We start from the raw sequence: 14,421 nt of genomic DNA on the forward strand, positions 1-14,421 counted from the left end.
TGTGATCTGCAAACTTCTGCACACCCAAGGCTTCTCAGTCAGAGCCTGGATAATGAAAGCATGTAATAAAATTTTGTATACCCAGTAGGGAAAAAAGTGACAGAGAAAAAAGGACCAGGAGGGAATCTGTGGTTCTAGGCATGCCTTGAATCAAGCCATCTCCTCTGTCTTTGCAGACCTGGTCCTGACCATCTCTCCCTTTCCACATAAACAATTTGCAGGCCTCAGTTATTGTTTCAGGCTGTCTTCAGATGGAGGTTAACATCACTGCATCAAGTATCATTATCATCATCTTTATAGTTATGATGGCAGGAATCTTTATTTTTAAATAAAAATTGAGCCCTTCATGTAATCATTTGACTCCAGGAACCAGGGGTTTAAACATCAGCCTACAGAACTTATGCTTTAATGCAGCATTAAGTAAACAAAAACCAAATGCTGGGTCTTTTTAGAAATAACTACCAGCCTTAAGGAACAAGATATTCTTCTCACCTGTAAATTCAGCCTATATGCAAAGACTGAATGATAGATAATGCAAATAATCTGCAGTCATTAATGACTTTCTTTTAAGTTCATCACAACATTTGTTCAGTTAATTATTCATTGAACAATTCACTAATGGGAGACTCCAGATGCACAGATGTCTCTGTGCTAAGCCCTGTACAAAGATGTAGAAATACATATTCCCTGCCCCTGAAACTTACCGTCTAAGACAGCAGAGACCAATTAGCCTAACATTTAGAATATGTTTGTCTTTGTCTTTCTTGCGATTAGAAAAAGGCCCTGCGAGAGAAATGGCTCTTGGATGGACTAAGTGCTCTCACTCCAAAAGAACAAGAAGAAATACAAAAGCAGAATCTAAAGGACCAAGAACGGACCAATGAGCTGGAACAAAACATCTTCAGGTAAGAGTGGGGATTCCTATGCCCCTCTGCATTCACTGAAGTGGTATTAATTCTTAAACTCATCAAGAAAGGGTAGAGACACCTTCCCCTCCTCTGCTGCAGGTGAAATGAAGCATGACTTTAAGTCCACAATTTGCAGTTCATTAAATCCCTGGGTGACAAAAAGAACTATTAGAACAAAAATACAAAATATAAATTGGGAAATTACTATTTCTGCAGCATGACATGTACCTTCAGAGCATTTCATTTTTTCCAGCTCAAAATTAACCATCCACGCTGTAGGCTACAGATAAAAGCTAGTGGGTTTTCCTCAGAAATGTTACCTGTTGAATGACTATTTCAGTAGGTCAGATATTGTTCACTTTCATAGTTTCAAAGTTGACAGAGTTGGAAGGGACCTGACCAGATCATCAAGTCCGACCCCCTGCCATGGCAGGAAAGAATGCTGGGGTCAAACGACCCCGGCTAGGTGATTATCTAGCCTCCTTTTGAAGACCCCCAGGGTAGGAGCCAGCACCACTTCCCTTGGAAGTTGGTTCCAGATCCTAGCTGCCCTGACTGTGAAGTAGTGCTTCCTGATGTCCAGCCTGAATCTACTCTCAGTCAACTTATGTCTGTTATTCCTAGTTACTCCTGGTAGTGCTCGGGGGAACAGGGTCTCTCTCATTCCCCGCTGGTGCCCCTTGGTAAGTTTACAGACAGCCACCAGATCCCCTCTCAGCCTTCTCTTGTGAAGGCTGAACAGCTTCAGGTCCCTAAGCCTCTCCTCGTAGGGCCTGCCCTGCTGTCCCCTGATCATGCGAGTGGCCCTCCTCTGGACCCTCTTGATGCTGTCCACATCCCTCCTAAAGTGCGGTACCCAGAACTGGATGCAGTACTCCAACTGTGGCCTGACCAGTGTCACATAGAGGGGGAAGATCACCTCCTTGGACCTGCTCATGATGCATCTGTGGATGCACGGCAAGGTGCAGTTGGCCCTTACTGTGTCCTCACGCTGGTGGCCCATGTTCATCTTGGAATCAATAATGACTCCAAGTTCCTTTTCTGCCTCTGTGCTGATAAGAAAAGAGTTCCCCAGCCTGTAGGTATGCTGCTGGTTCTTCCTCCCCAGGTGTAGTACCTCGCATGTATGAGTATTGAAACCCATTCTATTCTCATCCGCCCATCCTTGTAACCTGTCCAGGTCTAGCTATAGCCTATCCCTCCCTTCCAGCATGCCCACCTCTCCCCACATCTTAGTGTCATCCACGAACTTTGACAAGGTGCTTTTCACCCCCTTGTCCAAGTCGCTGATGAAGATGTTGAACAGTGTGGGCCTGATGACCGAGTTCTGGGGAACCCCACTGCCCACATCCCTCCAGGTCAAAAATGACGCATCCACCACCACTCTCTGGGTGCAGACCTCCAGCCAATTTGCGACCCATCTGACTGTGTAGGCATCAACGCCATAGTCGCCTAATTTTTTTTTATGAGAATGGGGTGAGAGACAGTGTTGAAGGCCTTCCTAAAGTCCCTTTCAAATTAAGATAACCAAGAAATATTTAACTTTCACTAACTTATAGACTATCCAACTTGACTCCTTGCAGTATATCCCACAGCACATTACTGTACTTAGTAATGTAATTAATCTTGCCCATGATTATCTCTTGTAAAGTTCTCACTCAGAACCCCATACTATTATCTGCATCCTAAATTTAATCCTCAGAACCCTTTGATAGTAGGGCCTTTCCCTTACCCTTTCACTACCTCATCTTATAAACCATTCTACAGATCTCAGTTTGACTTTCCACTACAAGTAACTATTTTTAAAGCCAGTAAAGCAAATTCATATGTAGCACCCCTACATAGCACAAACTTTCTCTTCAGAGTTTGTGAGTTGCATTCAGGTGTTGGGTTTTTGGTTGTAAGCCGTGTTGGTCTAAGGACATAGGCAGGCTATGTGCAGAGCTTCATACACTCTTCCCTGAATGTTTGGAGTACTGTTCCTATATTATAGCTCTTCTCCCATGCCTGGGAAAGCCAACATTTGCCAACTGATGAGTACAGGGAAGCTGAGGAGCTCTTACTTCCTGGAAACCACAGAGTTTCCTTGTTGCTGAGATCCTAAGGGTGAAACTGGAATTTCCCCCTGTTCCAATTTTCAATTTAAAAGCACCTTTAGCACAGTCTTTTCCTTCCACTTTCCTTCCCCATATACTCCTTTGCCTAAGTTGTCATCACTATTATTTCCTCTGGCTATCTCCCACCCACTTTACCCTGCCACAAGTGATAATTCTGTCTACTGACAGGCAGCAGCACAGTGCCAGTTTGTGTCCCATAATTACATCAAATCTTTCCTTGAAACACTGTTCTCAGGCAGCATCTCTATTTGCGCACGTCAGTGAAGTGCTTTGTATTGGTGGCAGGATGTAGACAGTGCACACTGAACCAATCCAGCAGGTTGTAATTACAAAGACCCAGTAAAATGTGCAATCGAAGCAAGTTCTACTGGCAACCTGATCATCAGAAAAAAGAACTGTATAGGGGAGAATTGATTCAGGGGCCAAGTAGATGACACACAGCTTGCTGCAACTTGTTTTTCTACTAAGGCCTATAGGAATCTCAATGCTTTTCTGATAATCCCAGGGAAAATTTTCAAACGCCATCTACTTGATTGTCTAATAACCCTTTGTGCTTTTAAATACCTCTATTGCCAGCATTTTAGATGCTATTTTAAAGCTAAAGAATCAGCTTGAGATTTCCCTCCTGCCCTCCCCTGCTTTCTCCTGGATGTTACAGCCATCTGTACTATTTCAGTTTTAAGTAATAAGGTCCAAACAAGAGTTATTGAACTCTTGGCAAATTAAGTACTTTGGAGACAAACAGCTGAAAAAGGTGTACTGTAACTCTGGAATCCAAATGTGATGTGTCACCTGATCAAAGTGCCTCAAGTGCCCTCCATGCCAGAGTCATACAAACTGGCTGGTTGTCACTACTGCTGTGAGACAAGTCCCCTTGTCCCCTTTCCTCTAACAGCAGGGAGGACTTAGAATTAGCATTAAAAATCTCCTACAATATTAACTTTGGGGTTGCAGCAAAGTTTAAAGCCTTATAGCCTGAACCTTCTCATCTGGAAGATGGGAGGGAAAAGGACATTTAACATTCTTAATAATGATTTAATCCAGTTTCAAATAAGGTTGTCCCATTAGAATCACATGTATGATCATATTTTCATGTTCCTCATTCCAAAGTCCATACTTAAGTTGCAAGTTTTATACTCTGTCCATTGTCCCTTAATTCTATCATAATTCAAAAGTTAGCACTTGTATTCCTATTTCATCATAGAGGGAAGTTGCATGCACAAAGCATCGCTTTATCTTTTGTACCATACATAACTTTTTTATTTGTATATAAATGGGATTTAATCACTCTTCTTACTAGAAAACCAGTATATTGTAACTTGATATAGATCCCTAATGAATCTCCTTATCTAAAAATGTCATTGAATTTTAGGGAAGCAGATTAAAATTGGAAAGGACTATACCCCTAATGCTGGTTCCAGGGTATTTCCACAAATCAACCTGGAAAAAATGCTTCAAAATCATTTAAGTAACCTAGAAACCTAAGTCCCATTTTCAAAAGTGAGGTAGGCACTTAGCGCTAAATATTTAGAGGTATTTAGGAGCTTCAAAAGGAGGTAGGATTTTCAAAAAACCTGCTAGAGACCTAGCCACATAGCTTCCATGAAAATTAATGGGAGTTGGACACTTTTGAAAAAAAATCTCACTAACCACCTATCTTGGATACCTAATCATCTTAAATATCCAGTGACGAGGTGCTTTTCTAAATCTTACCTAAAACCTCTTTTACAGCTCCGGTTGAGATATAGCTAAATCATCCCAAACCACTATTGTTTTCCAGCATACAAGATGCACCTGCATGTAGGATACAGCCTCCAGAAAGGATAAAATTGTGGAAACAACAAACATTTTGTTATACAGCTTTGATGTTTAAAATCCACCTCAATTTTAGATCTCTCGGGGGGTGGAGGGTGCATCTGATATACCAGAAAATATGGAATGGTCATGAAATTTGGATACAGGATCATGCAAGTTTTCCACTACGTGGAAAGGAAATTAGATCATTTCATCAGTGCCATCAAATCCACGAATTACAGTCCGTTCATCCTAGAATCTAAACCTTAACCTAATCCTAACTGATCCAAGCCTTCATTTTAAGGCCATCTCTCCTATTAGCAGTTAGGATAATTTTATGAAACTACAACATAGTTTTGCATGTTTGTAGTCAAATTTAGTTGCACCACCTGAAGAAGAATGTCTTGCATTCAACCACTTGTCTAAATCTAATCTCAACTATATAGTTGGTCCAATAAATGATACCACCCAAAAAAATCCGTGCCTCTCACAAGTCCTGGACCATCATGGCTACAACACACTAACTGCATTCTTATTAGAGTTTTAGTTTGAGAATGTATTTCCTTTCATTCATTCTTCACTGGAAGTCCATCTGGGAACCCTTTCCCACAGAGCCTTTTCAGAAGCCAGATTTTTAAAAGCTAGTTGTCGTGTAGGCCTGTATATTGCGGATGTGAGCAATGGTAAAAACAGTGTTGAGCCCTCAATTACATACAGGCATAACTAGCATAATTTGGGTTTCTAACACACAGTTGTTTCTGCCAAGAAACTACTTAAAATTACAAAATGACTTCAATTGAACCCACAATCACTTACAGTACAAAAAAATAAAGGCTTAGGTAAACTCAGGAGGAAATTTTGGTTGTAAATGTCCACATCTTTATATGATTCTCTTCTGACGTAAAATTATTTCATTTTGCTTTTCATGCATGATCAAACACAGAACTATTGTTGATGTTGTAGAGCAGTTAACCTTCTGCACTGTAATCTAGAGCAGGGGTTGGCATCCTATGGCCCATGGGCCAGATCCACCCCATAGAGCCATTTGATCCAACACATGGATGTGGGGCTTTGGTAGCGCCCTCCCTGTGCTACCATTTAGAGAAGTGGCAGCTGCAATTGGGTCCCACTACCCACCAACCTGTCTCTGAGGTGATCCGATTCATTCCTGCTTGCAACCTGAAAGGGTTGCCAAATGCTGATCTACAGTATTTCATTAATACATACTTATTATTAATAACATTAATAATATTTGTTTCCTTTCTTGAAGCATGTTCCAAATATCCCAGCTTTAATTAAAAAGTGCAGCAAGACCCTGATGAAATGCAAAAGGCAAATCGCAAGGGGAAATGAAATGAAGTCATTGTCCTTCCTCCTAAAAGTGATCCAGTTATGATGCACTGCTACTTTACAAAATGAATGTTAGAAATAACACTTAATATTTTTTTTGATTGTGCTGCATTTTGCAAAAGAAAAAGCACAGAAAAAAGAAATCAGTGCTTTTGTCCAGCATGAAAATCTACCAAAAAAAACGCAAGACAATGACCTGGATCTTAAAAGAAATAGCAATCTGAAGAAGCCATCACCATTTCCATCACTGTCAGAATTAGCCAGGCCAAGGTCCAATATAATATAATTTCATCCCCAAAGACATCCCAAGACCACAAGCAGGACTGAAACTGAATTGAATAATTCTGCAGAAAGTACAAGAATACACTAAGATAGTGTTAGCTGTTGAGAGCGTGTGATTATCAAATTCTACTGCCATTTAACAGCTTTAATTAATTTTGATCAAAGTCAGGGAGGAAAAAAATCTATGCAGAATAAACCACAGCACTACTATATCTGTGTGAAAGTCCCTGCTTTTAGAGTCAAGTTATGGTTGAGTCTGTGTGGATATTCCAAAGTGAAAAAAAACCCTGTCCCTCCACTAAGCAAGCTACACCTCATATAGCTGTCCACATATAAGAGCCCAAGGCATGGGTGTCAAATTCATCTGGCCGCACAAGCTGCATAAATGGTGCAGGGTCTGGGGCATGAATGAACAGTGCATGGCCAACAGAGCCTCCTATTACCACTGCACATGCTGGACCCAACATTTACTCCAGCCAGCTGGGGACCATGCCGCATATAGGACTTATGCAGGGCCAGTCCATGATGCACGTCACATGACACTCCCACTCTGGCTGGTCCAGTACCTATGCTATATATAGTACCCATCGCAGAGCAGCTGAGGGAGTGGGGGCTGCTGCATCCAGCATGGGTCCAGACTGGCCAGGGTAAACACTGAATGTGGTATGTCTCCTGGATCAACACTGTGTGCAGCACAGGTTCCAGGAAGGCCAGAGTTCAGCATGTGGGTCAACTCCAGATCCAGGTGTAATACCAGGGGCCAAATGATGGGTCTTTATAGGTCAGATCTGGTCCATGAGCTAGAGCTGTGACACCCATAGCCTAAGGAACTAGAGTCTACCCAATACTGAAAGCAGCAAAAAAATCAGGCCAGAGGAGATGTGCTATGGTCCCACACTCATACATACAGAAAAGCATTGGGAAGGGAGTACAGAAACTATTTTTTCAAACACAGAATGAACTGCTCTTGATGATGCTCCCTATCCATGCTGTTCTTCATTATCCAGCTAAAATTACTCTGTCTGCCATTACTGGAGGTGCTTTAGTAGTTTGCAAATGGAAGCAGGGTTATACTGACTCCATGGATGTTACCATCCCACTCTGCTACAGAGTCTCTGCTTTGAAGTATTTCTTTCTTGGATCCCTTATAGGGTTAATCTGTGGCTTTTAATCAACCAAGTACACAACAAGGAGTTTTGTTTTAGATAAGTGAGAAAGTTCCGTTCTTTGTATCAAAGGCAAACAATTAACAGTAGCCTGAACTAAAACTGTAGACAATCAGTTCAGCACTGGCTGCAGACAGGAATAGCATTCATAGCATCTATCCCATAATACTGTGCTTGCATGTTAGAAATTACAAGGCACAAAGCCAGTTCACAACTGAGGGTACTAACTGGCTGCAGTCCTGTAGTCATATTTGTCATTTAGTTTTACAGTATGGCTGCAAATAGCATGCCTTCTTGATGGAATTAGTTAATTAGAAAAATTAGCAAGCAATATAATGTTGCTAGGCACCATGCAGCCACTTTGAAATATAACATGCAAAGAAAAGCTAAGGCTAGATATGGAGGCTGCAGCTCCCAGAATGTTTGGCTCATCACGAAATGGGCAAGGGCTCACTAGACTGACATTTCCTCTCAATCTGGCTCCTTTCAGAGAAGCACCCATGTTCCTTTTATTCTTCAGTCCTTGCTCTTTCTCTTTTCTCCACCCTCCCCCTCCCCAAAAGGACAGCAACAATCAGCTGTATACTGTACACTTTCTTGACTCTGTCATTGATTGTATTGGAGGTCCAGTTTCCAGGTTACTCCTGATAATTTCCCGTTCTCTCTCTCAAACAATACGTATTATTCAAGGGCAGACAGACAAATAGCCACTTGACATTTTAACATTGATAGATATGCCTAGCTTCAATGCTCCTGAAACCAGTGCAAAGTAGTGAAAGTCTCCAAGGATAATTCTCTCAAGGGTAAGTGCCCTATAGCTGTCACGCTTCTCCTAAACAAATGTAGTTTCAAAAATGTAAGTATGCAGAAACTTAAATACCCAGTACAAAATTCTAAAATTGAATGAAAAACCAGAATAAGAAATAGTATACCCCCCCCCCCCCCCCTAATTTTCAGGTAACCCTGCATATGAAAAAATAGGAAGACATATCTAGTACATTCAAAGTAAGGCATCCCTACAAATTTCTGTGTGTAAGTGTACATGAATCTTGGAAAGTAGACATTTTATACATGTACAAATGACAAAGCAGTTCCTTTAAATCTAAATCCATTACCCACAGAAATCTAAGGAAACCTTTCTATTGATTTCAATGGGCATTGAATCAGCTCTGCATAGCTTTAAGATATGGATGTGCATGTTTGTAAAATGAAACAATGAGTTTTTCTGGCTTAAGATAAAACTACTGAATTTTTCTCTTGCTTACCATATTCACCAACTTCCCACCCTTTCACCAATAACTTTTAAGTCCAGATTACAAAATAAACTCATATTAAAAGATTATTTTTTTAGTCCAATAAGCTTATCCCCTAAATTATATTTTAATACAAGGATTCATCAATATCAAGTCACACTCACATACATCTTTAAAAAGATATACTACACAACATTATGGTTTTCTAAATCGGCACAGAAAACTACCACATGTGTCTGTTATGAACACTGTATTGGCCTCCCCTGTTACAGACAGGCAAGAATCTCCCTCCCTTCGCCTTCTTATTGTTTTAACATCAGGACTAAAGACTTTTATCAGGGTCCTAAAGCATCCTGGCAGTGTGCATGAACAAAAGGCCAGTTTCTTGGCATGTTTCTTTCTGTAATAATGTATCTTTCCCTATTCAGCCTGAGATGACACTTTCTCTGTATATTAATTTTAAGAAATGTGATTCTATTTGGGCATTCAGTAATAAAAGGTAGCTCTTCACTACTTTAAAAAGTCCACATAGCATCCTAATGCCACAGGGTTACAAAGCTACTTGTTTAAGTAGAACCACAGACCAACTAGGGCCCTGCTACACATTCAAATTAAAGCTGGATAGAAACCAGCTATAGAGTTGTTACACATTTTCAAGTACTACTTTATAGTTGATTGGCTCTTTTTATAGCCAACCAACTATGACTGGATAGTCATTTTTATCATGTGATAATTGCTTTGCACTTGTGGCTGGTCAAAATTTTTTGTGCAATTAACCCATTAATTGTATAATACATGTAAAGTGTAGCAGGGTTAGACTTCACACACAGATGAGTAATGTTCCTCTACAAACTAGCTCTCAATCTCTCTCTCCTACTACTTTAAAAGTAAGAATGACTTCCAGTACTAATCCTGAGTTTTACAAGATACATTTGATGGGCAGCTAGGTTTAGGCTATCAAATCAGTTATATCCCTTAGTGAGCTGGTAGTACAGTACTTGATCTATTTAGACCATTATTCTTTATTTCATTGGTTTAAAGCTTGATCTGAATCCTATCTGGGTCAGTGGGAAGGCACCTATGACATAAACTGGTGTTGCTGCAGACCTATCATCATCATTTTCTGATGCAGGTTGGAAGAACCCACTGTAGTTTGTGGAAAACATTTGGGGGCTTAAATCTGTGTTCTACACTGGAATGAAAATGAGTCCTTCCATGATTTTTTCTTTTTTAAAAGGGGGGAAAAGATGCCCAGCAGCCAGGCAAGTCAAGGGGCTCACCCAGCATGAGGGTTCGGCTGGAATATAGGCGGCCACGCCTGCAGTAGGCTACTAGGAAAGGCTAGATCAGCAAGGTGGGAGCACAGATTACCCAAATGTTAGGTTGGGGTCTGGGCTGAAGGGGCGGAAAAATGCAAGGACTAAGTTCCAGGGAAGCTGAGAGGGGATATTTGAGAGATGTAGCCCAAGACACGAGCCCAGATCAAAAACCAGGGCTCAGACAGCCAGTACCGAGTTTCAGGGGAGATCTGAGATCAGGGTCAGGAAAAGTAGAAACTGAGCCAGGGGCCAAGAGAACCAGACAGGACAGTGAACATGAGGCTTGCCAAAACAGACTGAGGCTGTGTGAAAGTATGCCTGCAGCCTGAAGCTGCAAGTGTGCTAAAAAGAGTGAGTGGCATTTTCAGCAGCCAATCCCATAGCAGAAAACTGAGGCAGTTGCATTGCCAGGGATCAGGGGCAGGTCTGATATCCCAAGTGCTTGGCCATGCAGTACATGCTTGATGAGAGTCCCCGACACCCAGATTTAAGCCCCTGCTGCCTTGGATTCAAAGTAAATACCTGGATCTGGGTCACCCACATCCTGGGTTAGTGCTCATTGTACTGAACTATAGGATCACTTTCTTGGTCTGGTTCATTTATCTTCCCTTTTTAATTAAAAAATAGAACAATCTCAAACTGGAAAGACTGATGTATAACAGTTAGTGGTTAGGGCACTAACTTGGGATGTTGAAAACCGCATTCAAGCTGCCGTGAACTGGGCAGAACAGATGTTCAAATCAGAATTTCTCCTCATCCCTGGTGACTGCCTCAAATTAGTGGGTATGTCTATTAGGCCTGTGCAAAGCGACTAGTATTCACTTTGGATTCAGCTGAATGGGGGGACTGTGATTTGATTCAATGATTTGAATTACTGTCCTGAATTGATTCGGCTGTTGCTGATTCTCCGAATCTCCCAGGCCCATCCCCCGCCCGTGCTCCCAGCCCAGAAATGGCTGCAGCGCCTGCCCCAGCTTCTGGCACTTTGAAGAAAAAAAAAAAAAGAGGGGAGAGATCCCCACTGCCCCCCACTGCTCAAACTGCATGGGGAGTTCTTCACGAGCCCCCTGACCCCCGTCACTCCCGCCAATGGCTGCCCCGCCCACCCCAGCTCCAGCCCTTTAAGGATTAAAAATCCCCAAAACCCCAAACTCACCAGTTCCTGTCCGGCAAGGGGTGATCCCCGCTACCCCCCCACCACACCTTGTTAGGGGATCTGCATGAGCCCCCTGAAGTCCTGAAGCCACTGCAAGAGCAGCGAGTCCCAGGGTTGTTTTCGGGTTTTTTTCCTTAAAGTGCCAGCGCTGGGGTGGGCGTGGCAGCTGGGGGGGGGGCTGTGGCAGAGCCCCCCATGCAGTTTGGGCAGTGGGAGCAGTGGGTATCGCCACCCCCTGCCCAGCAGCACCCAGTTAGAAGGGGCTTTTTTTTTTTTAAGTGCTGGGAGCTGAGGCAGGCGGGGCACCCATGGGGGGGGCTGGGGGAGCAGGCAGGGGATGGGGCCTGGCAGGGGTCCCCCCATGGTCCTCTCCCCCCTCCTCCAGCCCCCCCTCCCCCAGCCCCTACTTACCAACTCCGAATCCAAAGTCCAGCTCCCTGCTGAAGCAGGTGGGGACTGCCCAAATCATTGAACCTCTCCAATTCTTTTCCAAAGTTTCAGAAAGCTTCAAATAGATTTGCACCTTTTTATTGGTCCCCTGATTCGATTCAGATTTGGAGATTCAGCCACCGAATTGGGCAGAATCTCCTCCAAATTGAATCAGCACCCAAAGCTTCGCACAGCCCTAATGTCTATATCTATCATCAGATATTCCATCCTGGACCTGAAAATCCTTCCCAATGAAAATAGTTGCTGATATATTTACGTGCAAATAATGTTTCAGTTTTGACAAAATGGAAGTTGTTGAAAATTTTGGACCAGCTCTAATATACAGTAACATACACTAAGAATTCACACAAATTAGTGACAAGAAACGCATAGGACAAAATGAGCAATCCTTGCTGGATTTTCAATCTGTGTTTCCAATAATGATAAAAGCTTTAAAAGGAAACAGCCAACCAACACCATTTGCAAGCAATCTATTTCTGGTTCCTAGTATTAAAATCTGGAGAGAGAGCAGTTCCTGAAACACTATCTTATAATAAAATAGTCAAATTAATTATATTAGGTATTTATGGAATTTAGGGTGTGTACTTCTTGCAAAACAAAGTAGTATTTAGGGTTAGGGTAAGTAATCTTCTTACCAAAAAACTTCTACATGTGACCCAAAACATCTTCCTTTAATGAATGGATGCCAAAAAATTCTCATTGCAGGAAGCCTCACCCAAGTGGCAGGAAAGTTCAGAAAGCAAATGTTGCTAATACTCTGTTGTCATATGTTCTGTTCATCTATACTACCAAGATTTTCTTGCAAACTGGCCAGCAAGAGCCAACATTGATCATTCTTCACAGCTTCAATTCATGTAAAAAAAATACTGTGAATATTCTTCATCCTTCCAAGCTGCCTGGCCTTATTGAACTGAATCAGCATGTCTGGTATTACTACTGTTCTTCTGAAACTGATAGTTTCGGAGATGCAGATCCAGCACTTCCTTCAGAGAGCACACTAATACTGAGCCATAATGCTAAAGGACATGCATCAAGGAGGAGGTTTTTTGTTTTTAAACAGAGCTGCAATATACCTCCTTAGGACAAAGTCCGTATACTTAAAATTGACTAACATACTAAAGTTACCGTGGGTATAACTGGAGATCCGTATTTGTACCAGTGGTGTTTTAGGTATGGCACATTTGTTTCATCTTTATTTTCAACAGTAAAACACCTCAATAACATCTGTGTGGCTCATTCACTGTATCATCCATATTACAGAAGGTAAATCTTGAAATCTCAGCCTTCAAAATGTAGACTTCCAAACTTGTGCATGCACATACATGTATCAACATCTAAAAGGAGCGATGTTATAGTTTGCATCTGCAGAAACTACAATAACTGGGTATCAGCTGTTCACAACCCCAAACAAATGTAAAAGAAGGAGGCAAAGTTTTGAGTCCCAAAGTACCAAGGAGCGTTTGTACATGGGTAACTGTTTCTGGCAACTACTCAGTTAAATGGTTGGGTAATCTGTGCTCCCACCTTGCTGGGAACCACTGAATGCTAGTACCTGATGAAGAATGTCTTGCATATAAAAAGCTTGTCTAATTCTATCCGAATTATACAATTAGTCTAATAAAATAAAATGACCATAAGAAATCCTGGACTCTAGTACAAAATAAAACACTATTAGCATCACTATTGTGGTTTTTAGTTGCAGCAATAATTATTTTCCAATAGGAAATAACTGTACTGAAGAAAAATAATCTTGTCACTTTGTGTTTATTTAAATCCTATGTGAACCAGTTACTTGTAGGTGCATTTTAAAACTTGGCATAGGACCTCCTAATCTCAGTTCCACCACGGGCCAGCTAGCAGGAATGAATGCAATTCTGTTTTCAAGGGTGCCAACTCCCTGCACCTTCCTCCTTTGTTTGGAAATCACCACGACCACCCGCAGAGTAGCCTCTTTCTGCAGTTAGGCCACCCAGAATCAGATAGGGTATAAAATAAAACACTCAGTGGGTGCACCCCCATGAGCGTGCAAGTGTGGTTTGCAGCACTACAGACCCATCTGCAGTGCCGCAAACTGCATGCACCACGCATGCAGGCATTTGCTGTACTGCTAAATTTGCAGCACGGTGATTTTTTTTTTTTTTTGGCACCAGGATCTCTTGGTGTCAAAAAAGCAGGGCAGCGCACACAGCAGCAGTGTGCACCACCCAAAACCAGAGCCTGACCAGCCCGAGTCACACTCGGGCTATCAGCCAGGCTTTGTTCACCCAGATCACTGCTGCTGGAGCCCTGGAAGGCCCCCAGAACCCCAAGTAAGGCTGCTGGGGCCAGTCCAGGTGCTCGTCCCAGCTTTCCTTACCCCACCTGTGGCAATTTGCCACATGCCAAAGGTGTTCCCCAGGGACAAGCAGCAATGGCACAAATATGTGCCGCTATTTGTCTCCAGGGAAACTCACGTGAGCACTTGTCTAGATGTGCCCATTGTGTCTATCAATAGCACAATCTGGCCCTTAAATTATAATAGTCACAAGTGACTGTATAATTTACCAACTTCATTGATCATGATCATCTAGACCATGGGAAAACACTGCGTCAGAACAAAAGGAAAGTGTGAACACACATTCGCCCA

The 14,421-nt window shown here is 42.2% G+C and overlaps 1 protein-coding gene across 1 annotated transcript in view; it reads left to right on the forward strand.

Annotated features, from left to right (window-relative positions):
* Positions 1-14,421, forward strand: part of PALMD (palmdelphin) — a 43,575-nt gene that overhangs the window by 17,927 nt on the left and 11,227 nt on the right. The window contains exon 3 of the mRNA XM_019479140.2: positions 775-905. Within this exon, the coding sequence (XP_019334685.1) occupies positions 775-905 (131 nt within the window). The remainder of the gene's footprint in view (positions 1-774; positions 906-14,421) is intronic.

Source organism: Alligator mississippiensis, chromosome 5, assembly GCF_030867095.1.
Source record: "Alligator mississippiensis isolate rAllMis1 chromosome 5, rAllMis1, whole genome shotgun sequence".
NCBI classification, from domain to species: Eukaryota; Metazoa; Chordata; order Crocodylia; family Alligatoridae; genus Alligator; species Alligator mississippiensis.